General features: G+C 37.1%; 1 protein-coding gene across 2 annotated transcripts in view; it reads right to left on the bottom strand.

Annotated features, from left to right (window-relative positions):
• The window catches only part of LOC119837832 (DNA-directed RNA polymerase I subunit RPA2), a 15,881-nt gene extending 5,935 nt beyond the window's left edge, over window positions 1-9,946 (bottom strand). The window contains exons 1-15 of one of the 2 annotated variants that reach the window (XM_038363607.1): window positions 9,757-9,946; window positions 9,330-9,659; window positions 8,907-8,999; window positions 7,807-7,953; window positions 7,212-7,384; window positions 5,963-6,212; window positions 5,081-5,227; window positions 4,611-4,777; window positions 4,056-4,203; window positions 3,692-3,752; window positions 2,820-3,019; window positions 2,102-2,255; window positions 1,527-1,535; window positions 785-875; window positions 208-403 (exon numbers count right to left, since the gene is read on the bottom strand). In XM_038363607.1, the coding sequence (XP_038219535.1) occupies window positions 208-403; window positions 785-875; window positions 1,527-1,535; window positions 2,102-2,255; window positions 2,820-3,019; window positions 3,692-3,752; window positions 4,056-4,203; window positions 4,611-4,777; window positions 5,081-5,227; window positions 5,963-6,212; window positions 7,212-7,384; window positions 7,807-7,953; window positions 8,907-8,999; window positions 9,330-9,659; window positions 9,757-9,852 (2,262 nt within the window). In that variant the 5' untranslated portion in view covers window positions 9,853-9,946. The remainder of the gene's footprint in view (window positions 1-207; window positions 404-784; window positions 876-1,526; window positions 1,536-2,101; window positions 2,256-2,819; window positions 3,020-3,691; window positions 3,753-4,055; window positions 4,204-4,610; window positions 4,778-5,080; window positions 5,228-5,962; window positions 6,213-7,211; window positions 7,385-7,806; window positions 7,954-8,906; window positions 9,000-9,329; window positions 9,660-9,756) is intronic. The other variant, XM_038363608.1, reaches the window with a different exon arrangement.
• Between the last annotated feature and the right edge of the window lie 1,934 nt (window positions 9,947-11,880).

Below are 11,880 nucleotides of genomic sequence, written 5' to 3'. Positions count from 1 at the left end.
CAGATTCGAAATTCAAATGTAATATTTTTTTATAATTAAGTGTAACAGTATTTATGGCCAGACTAAGTATAATATAGTTTAAAAATTACGCACATTAAGAAAAAATGTTATTTGATCGCATGTAACTAATTAATAAACCATCGAAAACCCAACCCAACGAACCTTACCAATACTAAAACTGGTCCTTCGAGCCGGAATAACACTTACCGTATACGAAATAACAGCGAGTATCGCGTTAGTGCCCATTGGATAGTCGTCCAGGCCTAACAGGTCGTAGTGTAGAGGCCTAAACAACGGAGTTGCACCAGTCTGCAGGCGATATAATTTGGTTTCAGCATTCGTTGCCCACGTGTGTATAGGTGTACCCATGGTTTGCTTACCCATCTGGCATTGGTACATGTTTCTGGTGAGAAAATAATGTTGAGAGGATTAATGTTCCCTTGATGTGGATAAATTTCTATACTTTTAAATAGAAGTGATTAAAATTGAAAATATTTAGTTACTCTGTCTGTCTCTTGTTCACGTCTAACCAGTCAACTGATTTGGGTGCAATTTGGTAGAAAAAATAGTTTGAGACCACAGAAAGGACATTTCAGGAATGAGACCTAGCTTAAAGTCCATTATTGGGTCCAAACGTTCTCTATAGCGAATTACATCTAACTCACTTCAGGGGTTTAGTTGTAAAGAAGAGAAGAGACACAGACAGATAGAGATACAATGGCATTTACAATATAAATAGAGGTTATTAGTAACGGTTTAATTATAAAAACTGCATATTTCTTACCGAGGTGATTGGTTGCAATCTGGCATAGGCACCAGTTGCGCCAAGTTGCTCATAAAAGCCGATTTTGAGAGTTCCAAGTGTGTGGTTTTACCTTCAAATAAATACATACGTAAATAAATTCGCTGAGCAGTGGTGGCTCAGTGGATAGTACCTTGGACTTATGCGCGAAAAGTGGACGGTTCGAGTGTACAAGATTTTTTCTTTTCAATTTATCTACACGTTATTCACATCACGACTACAAAGTACATAAAACAGAAAAGGAAAAAATCGTAAGGAAACCGGCATGTCGAAGAATCAAAACTTCGACGACATGTGACATCACATCAATCCCGTGCATAATATAATCGTCGTTTCAGCCATGGGACGTCCACTGCTGGACAAAGGCCTCCCTCAAGGATTTCCACCTAGATCGGTCACTGGCGGCCTGCATCCAGCGGCTCCCCGCCACTCGGACCAGGTCATCTGTCCATCTCGTGGGTGGACGTCCCACGCTTCGTCGGCCAGTACGTGGTCTCCATTCCAGAACCTTTTTGCCCCAACGGCCATCGGTTCTACGGGCTATATGCCCAGCCCATCGCCACTTCAACAAAATATAATAAAATTATTTATTTATTTGTTTCATTAAAGAAAGGCTTACCAACTCGATACATAATTTCTTGTTGAAACTATTAAAATATACGTCAACACATTAGTACTTATGTATCTAAATTACAGGTTATTTACCAACTATCTCGATACTTACGGAGGTTGCCTGGCAGCGAGAAAAGACAAAAAGGAAAAATTAGAGAAATCGTCTCATATATTGCTTATTCAAATTATTCAATTAATAAAATAATCGGTCAATTGCCAGTTCGTACAGATAAGCCGGGCTCTATTAATCTCGATTTTATATTCAACTCAAACTCAAACATTTATTTATTCAATTAGTCTTATGGAAGCACTTTGGAATCGTCATAACACAGTTTCAACATTTACCACCGGTTCGGAAATTTCTACAAAGAACATCCGGCAAGAAACACTGCAGTTTATTTTTTTAATTTTACATTATTTGTTGTTATAGTTGTTGTAGTTAGACGTAGTGCTTCAGCGAACGCGGGGTTTGCTTTTACGGGGTAAGGGATAAGGAAAGGATTGACGACTGTAAAGAAGGAATGGTCTAGAAAGGGTGAGGAAAAGAAAATGGGCCTCACTCAATGGAAACACAACAGCATACTACTATTTCGCGCCGGTCTCTTGTGGAGGTGTGGTACGTCCCCGGAGCGAGGTGCCCCAATTCGTGCCGAAACGTGCTCGACTTCCACATACAATGCTTATTACCTTTAATAATTTCCGTTTGCGTAACGGCAATGTCCAGGTACAGTTGCTCCATGGTGCCGATCAGCTCCAGCTGACCAGTGGACAGGTTGATGACGGGCCTCATCATGCGAGCTTCCGACGTGAAGAGAAACACGCCGGGGTATTGCCCGGGGGTCTGGAAGTGGAATGAAATCACATGAAACTGTAAGTGTGGAAGAAATTCCAACGCTGCGAGTGACCGAGAGGTTAAAGCTCACGGTTCGGCGAATGACGCGGGTTCGAATCCCGCCTTGTGATCGATTTTGTCTTATAAAGCAAGTATAAAGCATTCCAATGCTATAAGACTAAACATTAAACCTATATTTATTTACTTATTACACTTAATATTTAAATCAACTTTACATTTTATTGAGGGTATATAAAATTATGTTAGTATTTAAAGTGTGTTTGAGTCGGAATAAAAACTTCCTTAACATTTTTATATTATTCAAACTTCATTTATTAGACAATAAAAGTAGGTCGTTAATGTCTTTATATAGCATGAAGTCACATTTATGTGATGAAATCACCTTTTTGAAAGCTCATTTTAATTCCATATTTATTTTGAAATTACATTAAGAACTTTCACTTCGAACTCAAGTGGTGCTGCCGCGTTTTAATCTACATCAATACAATATAGACCTTATCCCATTCACATACGACTCACAACAAAAAATACATTTCACAGATCAATTCCCACCTGAGTTTTTGGCGCCAAAACGATCTCCGTACTTATCGGAACATCTTCCCCCTTAACTTTGAGCGTTCTCAAGTATGCTACTGAATCGGTAGCAGTATCCTCCGGCAAGTAGCCAACGAGCCGGCCGTTTATGAATACCGGATACTTGTATATATCCTGGGACAGTGGGGTTTGGGACACGGAGCTGATTGGCTCCATGCCTGCGAAATGACGAGTAAACAATAATTAATTGCTATTATATATTAACTAACTTCACATGCGTTAAATTCGGGGTAGTTTAATAGATGCTATTATACATATACACTTTTCTCTTGAATCACCCTATCTATTAAAAATTAATCCCCACCTTAATCAGTTGCCTAGTTTTAAAAATTTAAGCATACATAGGGATAGACAGAGCGACTTTGTTTAATACTATATAGCGATAAGCTTTATTCTGGTGGTTTGGGGCGAAAAGTGTTCAGTATCTTTTCAATTATTCCCACCATTAAAAAGATAAGCGTCCATTTTCAGAAATATCAATGGAAACACCTCTTATATGTCTTTTATTTAAAATAATAGATTTACTAAGATTAACTTGGATACTATAATTCAAATGGTGCTAACTTACGATGAAAAAATATGAAAAAGACACATAAATCCTACTAATATTATAAATGTGCAAGTTTTTTTGCAGGAATATGTGTGTGCTTGTTGCTCTTTCACACAATAACTACTGAACCGATTGCAATGATATTTAGTACGTAGATAGCTGAAAAATTTTAATAACATATATTCCTTCGGGATACGGACTTACGCGGGTGAAGCCGCGGGGCGCAGCTAGTAACTCATAAATCATAAATATTTTAATCATGGTAAAAAACATGACTCACCGCACTTTTCTAAAACCGCTGGTAGGTTTTCAATGCACTTCGGCTCCAGATATGACGTCACCTAAAAAAAAGATTATAATATAAACTTATTCCATCAGAAAATCAAACATTAGTATGGAAAGATATTTTTGTCGTCTGCGCAGACGCAGCGGGGCGCTTGTATATTACGATAGTTGATGTTCAGGCCACTGGGAGCCTAACTATCTATCTACTATCTATATTATCTTATTTACTATATTTTTCCATGTTTTGTGTTAATACCTGCTGCTTCTATTTTTCACTCTTCAAAAAAAAAAAAAATTAAATCAACACGTACAATATAAAAGAAAATGCTTATTTACAATTTTTTTTTATAGTCACTCACCTGCGCAGACGCAGTGAGATGGTTGAGCAGGCCGCACGGGGCCCCGTCCGGCGTGTGCACGGGGCACACGAAGCCCCAAGCGTCCGGGAGCAACTGTCGGGCCTCCGTTGTTCGCATTTCCATGAAGAATGACCCTCGGTGGATCGCCCTGGGATTATAATGTTGGAAAAGTTAAGTTTAAAATCTAATCATTAATAATTAACTTTAATTTCCATCCCTCATTTAAATTGTAGGAAGCTAATAATTTGAAGAAAATTTAAAAATGTTGTTTTGGTATGTTATATCATAATTTTAGACAGACATGCTCCTACCTAGGTCGAATCACTGTTTAGCATGACTGGAAACTAGTTAAGTCTGCCCTTTTATACTAATGTAGAGCTGAAGAGTTTATTTGTTTCAACGCGCTTATCTCAGGAATTGTTAGACCGATTTCAAAAATTATTGCACCATTTAATGTATAGGTAATCCTTCAGTGCTATAGGCTATATACGAGGGAAAGCAGAAAGGGAAAGTCGGGGCGGATCGCTAGTTAAGTAAGAAAAAACTAAAACTCACTTGAAGTGCGACATATATCTCATTCTATTAATGTTCTCGGCCACAATGGTCAGCCCCTTGTACTGCGGAAGGTTCACGTGGTTGGACGGAGCGTTTCCGGTGGATATGAAAGTCTCCATTTTCTGTTCCAAACTACCCGCCGATCGGATTAATTGCTGGATATCGGTCTGCGGAATTAAATGAAATCGTGATATGTACACGCAATAAAAAAATTTGCTATGGCAAAAAAAAATGATCAGAAAGTGTTTGGTATTGAGAAAATACTAAAGTCATTGGACAGTCCATTTGTACGAAAGATATAGTTCTAGGGTTTGTAAGTATATAATATAACACTATGAGCAATACGAGTAGAGCGCAAAAGCAATCACAAAAACTTTATGAAAAAAAAATTACAAATATCGAGAAAAAAATACATTTCCAGAGCAAAAAAAAAAAAAAATTACGCGGGTCAGGTACAAAAAAAAACTCACCGAAGTAACTTGCAGTTTATTCCCCCGTTTAATGAAAACAAATTTCATAACGTTCAGTAGATTCTGCATTCTCTCTTTCAGCACTTGCAGGTAAAGATATCCTCCGACTTGTAGCTCTTGGACCATCACAGCGTCAGCGCCTTCCACCTGAATGTTTAATAGTTCCTTCATCATCATCAGCCCATATGTGTTCCCACTGCTGAGATAAGGCCTCCTATGAGGGTTTAGGGCATAATCCACATATATAAATTACGGGTCACTTTGTCCGTGATGGACTCTTAAACTAGTCAACCGATTTTTTCAAATTTGCACACTATTCTAGTTTTATCTAAGAGATAGGATAGTTTACATTATTTCAATTACGATAAATGACTACCGGCCGAGCCGGGGTGGGCAGCTCCTTAATATTATATATTCGAAAGTGTCTTTGTTTGTATGACATTCTTTTAAGTTACAACGGAGCGATTTTATGGTATGACTCGTTGTTATGTAGCTTCGCCCGCATAGCCAAAATAAATTTCCATTGTATAAACTTATATACCCTATTTTATCCTTTTGGGAGAAGAATTTATAAACATCCTTCCACAGCGGGTATCATATAGGTATATTATTCATTAATTCATCAATTTCAGTCAGTCAGAGTATTGTGACGAATAAAGGTGGCTGACATAACCCGAATTTTTTTATGTCATAGCGGGCAACTGAGCTGGTGGTTCGCCTGATGGTAAGCGATCACCACCGCCCATGAACATTCACAGGCTAGAACCTCTGCGGATGCGCTGCCAGCTTTTAAGGGGTAAGGGAAGGGAAAGGATTGACGGCTGGAAAGAAACGGACTGGGAAGGTGAGAAAAACTGGCCTATCCTGATTGGATCCACTCACCTTGCACTTATTCTGCACAACGTCATACAACTTCTGCGTCATATACACCAGTCCGTTAAATTTGTCCTTGTAATCATTCAAATGTATCATCACACATCTCGACAGCAGGAAGTCGGTGGCCTCAATGTCCGTTGCCCATGGTGGCAGTTCGGTTACCTTCGAACGAAACATCTTGCCGAGGTAGCTGCGGCATTCTTGGTGTGTGTGGAGACCCTCTTCGTGTAACTCGCGGAGCATGTTTTGGATGCAGCTGGAAGTTTTTTTTTAATATTCATTGATTATTGTTGGCTTTTCTAATTTTTAAAAGTGATTTTCCAAAGCCAAGGAGCTAAGAATAGTTCAAGTAATCCTTTTTAACAATTATCATTTACGTCAATTGTGCCATTTTTTAGTTCAACCATATACAGTTACTAGCTCGGCAAAATCGGCCCAGCCGTTCCAGAGGTTAAGCAGAACAAAAAGGCAGACAGACACACAAAAACTGTAAAAAAATATTTTGGTGTATGTACTGTACATATATTTATATACATGTAGTTAAAAACGGTTATATCAATATCACAAATAGACTCCCATTTTATTTATATCTATAGATGTATAGATAATAGGATTCTACATGAAATTGTAACCAGATGAAGTGCAGCATAAGCTATCTTTCTTATTATGAACTATTATAAAAGATTGCACATGTCGTTTTCACATCTAAACATGTTATAAAATTGTATACTGAGTTCTAGCTGCACCCGGCAAACGCTGTTCCGCCTTACTCTTATCATTTAGGGGTATAAAAAATAGATGTCGGCCGATTCTCATAGACACCGGATAAGCACAAAAAATAATAATTCATGCATCTTGACTCCGGGGAAAGGGCCATGGGTTAAAATTATACCAACCTTAAAACTATATAACCTGGCCCCTAGTTTTAGCGTCATGCAGTTTAACCCCACTACGAAATAACTAACAAATAAAAGTTCCATACCCCGACAGACAACCCGCGTGAAACAATAAGCATAAATAATAGCATGCTATAGTGTTTCATGTGGTGAGCGGGGGAACTGGAGGCCTATTTCCTTTACCATACCCTTCCCAGTAATCAATCTTTTCCTTATCCTTTACCCCTTAAAAGCGGGCAGAGCATTCGCAGAGGCCTTACCTCTGTGAATATTCATGGGCAGTGATTGTCCCCACCAGGCGAACCACAAGCTCAGTTCCATGCTATGACATTAAAAAAAAAAACAAACAAACAACTCACTTGACATAATACAAATCGTTTTTCTTCCCGTGCAACAGCAGCCTGTAGATATAATGGTCTGGCCAGTCCACCAGGCACTTCATGATGAGTACTAGCGGCGCGTAGTACATGGCCTTGCGATGAGAGAACATCAGCTTGCTCGTACCGTTTTGCAGGAAATGTATTACGTTGTTCTGAAAGTGATAAAGTGTTCATCGCTATATTGTATGAAACAAAGTCGCCTTCCGCCGTCTGTGTCTCTATGCTTAGATTTTTAAAATTTATGCAACATGTCTTGATGAGGTTTTTTTTATAGATAGATTTGTTTGATTCAAGAGGATGGTTTAAAATAACATTGTAAAAAAGGTAAGAAGGAAGGAGTTTTACTTGGAATGAAAAGACGCGGGCAAAAGCTAGTTAATTAATGTTTCTTTTGAACTTTCATGTTCCTACATCACATTCAATGCAAGGGATTGAGGACGGGAGTACAGGATTGGGAAGGGAGAGAAAAAGGAAAAGGGCGCCCAGGTTCCTAGCATGAAAAACAATGGGTTTCGAATTGACAATCTTCATAGAAGTTTCATGACAATCTTCATAGATTAAAAATCATACTCACAGTGGCCGTCTGGTCGGATCTGACGCAGCGCATCAACACGCCGTATTCCGTGAAGAGGTTCCCGCGCATTTTCCATCCGGACCGCTTGATGGAAACCGGGTAATTCCGTCGAGTCACTAGCAACATGCGCATGAGACGCTCGTGACCCTGAAATGTATATTAATTAATTTTATAACATGTAAAATTCGTTTTGTATCAAAATTAAAACAAAGCAGATTATTCTGTACTAACAAGACATTTGCTCCCCAAACAAATTACAATCCTAATTTCTCATATATTAATGAAAGATGGGATTTTATGTCTTTCCTCAAAGTGCCATTAATATTGTAGTTTTTACTCAAACACATTTCAATGGACAGGTAATAGATACTATATCAATTTTTGTGTGGTATTTGCATAAAAAAAATTACATAGCTCACTGTTACACTACATAGCTAGCTTTTGCCTTTGGCTTTGTTCGCATTCAAATTGTACATCTAAACTAATCTTAAACACAAAAACTTAAGTAAATTGGATAACAACTTATGTAGTATTCTACAGCTACACTACATTTTAATTAAATATTTTATGAACTAAATACTTTAAACTAAAACCAAACATTGTTTTTTATAAAACTTTGTAACAACAATTCTGACAAATAAGTTCATTTCATTTCATTTCAATAAATATCACAATACAGCTTAGTTTAGGTATAGTTACAAACTGTATTTATTGGTTTTTTAAGTTGATTTAAAGCAGTGGTGGCTTAGTGGCTCAGTGGTTGGGGACATTAAGAATGGAAGAAATAATTTTTAAATTCACTTGTATATCATCCACATCGCCAAATGCTCAATCCATTGTGTCCAAAGGTCAAAATTTGCCAACCTATGTATATAATAAAGGATTATGGCCTGAACTTTCATAGGAGGCCTGTGTCCCAGTAATGGGAATATATATGGGCTGATGATGTATATAGTAATATATACATGTGACAATGCACACTTGGCCAGTGTGGTGGTTTATGGCCTGAAAGCATGTAAACCTGGGTCCCTGCAGTGGGAATGTATATAGGCCGATATTTATGAGACTTATCATCCTCACTGTTTTAACATCATAATTACCTTCACAATAAAATAGCCTCCCCACTCATCAGCATGCTCATTGCATTGTATAAGCTCCTCTGGTGATAAACCATCAAGATGACAGGCTTTCGACTGAAAATTAAAATATCTTACAATTACATAATGTTCAATAATCAATATCAATTAATGTGACAGGAGAAAGCATATTAAAATTTTCTCAGATATCCATAATTACATAGTCACTTAATATTTTACAGTTTGTACTTAAAAATCAACCAAATAATTTATTTTCAGCTTTGCTACATTTAGTTAAGTAAAATAATAAAGTTATTTAATGGAGCCTCAAATGCATACATTCTTTAAAGTGGATAAAAATTAATTATAATTTACTTTTATGTTTTCTGTAATGCTGTTTAAACGAATAGGATTGTTATACAAATACTCGCTGTCCCAAGAACTTACCTTGATCATTATGGGCAATTGTCCCAAAGATCTATCAACAGTTATACTCTTTCCGTCAATTGTGATCGTCAATCTGACTTTAAAGTCTCCTTTGTACGTCGCCGCTCGTTGTCTGCATTCTGTTGGTAGAACCCTTTGATTTTTAACACCGACAGCTTCCATAGGAACACTGGGCTTCGCGAATGTGGCTTCATCTATCTGAATTTTTAGTTTTTCACCCGTAGTCAGCTCGAATTCTACGGGAAGTAAGTTATCTATCGCCGCTTTTAAACCATCCGTCAGCATGTAGTTGAAGGAATCTATGTGAGGCGTCCCTAAGCATTGTAGATACTAGAATAGAGAAAGTTCATATAGCAACATTCCCCATTTTATGAAATTTTAATAGTACATTTAAATTCAGTTAAAATAGTAGTTTTTATGTACTCACTGGGTTAGCGATTTTCGGTGGTTTACTAAAGTCTGGGTTGCTTGTGTATGCCAATGAAGGCTTTTGTAAAATTTTCTTTTGACAGCTTTTATCCATTTTCAATGTTATTTTTGCTCATTGACGTTGAATTTTATATAAAATAAATTCAAAATAAAGCAAAACACGTGCATCACTTAGATGTCAAATTCACACATTTGTTTACAATTTTGACAATTTCTGTGACAACTGACAAATGACAATTACGAAAATTATTGCTAGCTTAAAAGACTGAACCGTTGGTATGATATATATATATATATATATATAGATTATATTACTTTTTGCCTCCTCAGCGTGAAAGATTTTTTAGAATTTTGATATTAATTCATATCGAAAAAAAGATTATTGACATTTCACCCCTTCAGCCAAAATTAATGCTGTGGAGTTTCATGCTGTATTACTTTCCTACTATAATTCACATTTACTGCGGTAGTTACGCACATCTTATAATGTTTTAAGAACACGGAAAAAAGTACAGAAAAATTTAACAAACAATCTTAGAAATAATTATTTCTAACAAAAAACTGAAACATTCAATTTGTCAGAATGAATCGTCTACTCGTAGTCGTCGTCTCAGCCTTAAGTCGTCTGGACACACGTGGCCACAGGCCTTTCCCATAGACTTCCAGATCGACGATTCACCAGCGGTCTGCATCCAGCGGCTTCCTGCCATCCATGAATCATCTATTTTCTTCATATTTGCTGATTCGACTGAGTTTATTTTATTTAATGAGTTTATTCATGCTCATTTGTGGTATGAAGGGTTATTTTTATTTATCATTACAGTTTTCGACGTTCCTTACTTTTTAAGATATTGTAAATCAGAATATATTCATTTTTTTTAATGTCATATCGAGCAAGTGAGCTGGTGGTTCCCCTGATGGTGAGCGATCACCACCGCCCATGAACATTTTCAGAGTTAGTGCCTCTGCAGTTCAACCTTAAAACTAAAACAACTTAAAAATATGCAAATAGAAAATGACATGGCAATCGGGACAGACTAAGCCATGTTTTGTATGTGGTAGTCGAGCATGCTTCGGCACAAATTGGGCCATCTGATGACATAAAGAATGAATTAAAAAAATGCTACAAACAGCGCTGTTTTTCAATCTACACGCGTATTTTTAAATTCCAAGGTTCTTAATATATAATATGATATAGATACCATACCATAATATACAGCTGTGCACAATAAGTATTTAATAAATAGCTACTATTTTAGCAGTTTTACATTATTCGGGCACGATTTGAGAAACATATTACAACGTTGAATAATTCTCTGTAATGTGACTTGCTCGCACGTCAGATGGCACCGGACTAGGTATCAAACCCCACAGAAGATGAAGTGAAACAGCATGCTACTGTTTCGTTTGGTGAGTGGGGGAGTCGGAGAATCCTTTTCCTCACTCTTACCCGTCCATTCCTTTATTCCTGTCGTTAATACTTCTTACCTTTTACACCTTAAAAGCGAATAACGAATTAACACCTACATTACTAGGCAAATGCTGCCGTACAAAATCTTTTGGAAAAGTAATACGCATTCAAATGAATTGCCGTCTTTAAAATGCAAGGGATAAAGGAGTCGATAATTGGGGGAAATAAGGGAAGGACTGGGAAGAGTAAGGAAAAACCTTATGTGTTTTCTATTATTGTTATGCTGTGGGGTTTAATAAGCATTTTATCTGTGGTTTTAGACGCGAATCAAACCATAAAAGTAATATTGATGTTTTGCATTAAAACAAAACATGTATTATGTGTTGAATAAAACACACAGCGTTGAGATGAAGAAGCTGTCTATGAATTCTCTAAATCTCTATGGAAATACATTCTGTCTTACCGATTGTCTATGGATCTTTCACCTCACTAGCAAGTGCGCGTCCTTGTTTATGAATCCGTCCTTGACGCGCCGCCATCTTCCAAGGTCATAGCATCTTCATCAGCAAGAAGTATACTGCAACGCTGTGTGTTTTATTCAACACATAATACATGTTTTGTTTTAATGCAAAACATCAATATTATGTGTCTTTCTAAAACACACAGCGTTGAGATGAAGATGTGTTTGATATCTGCTGGTGAAGAAAGTAT

The sequence above is a fragment of the Zerene cesonia genome, chromosome 29, assembly GCF_012273895.1.
Source record: "Zerene cesonia ecotype Mississippi chromosome 29, Zerene_cesonia_1.1, whole genome shotgun sequence".
Classification (NCBI taxonomy): domain Eukaryota; kingdom Metazoa; phylum Arthropoda; class Insecta; order Lepidoptera; family Pieridae; genus Zerene; species Zerene cesonia.
The sequence above is the reverse complement of the archived record's forward strand: the minus strand, read 5'-3'. Positions and strand labels throughout refer to the sequence as shown.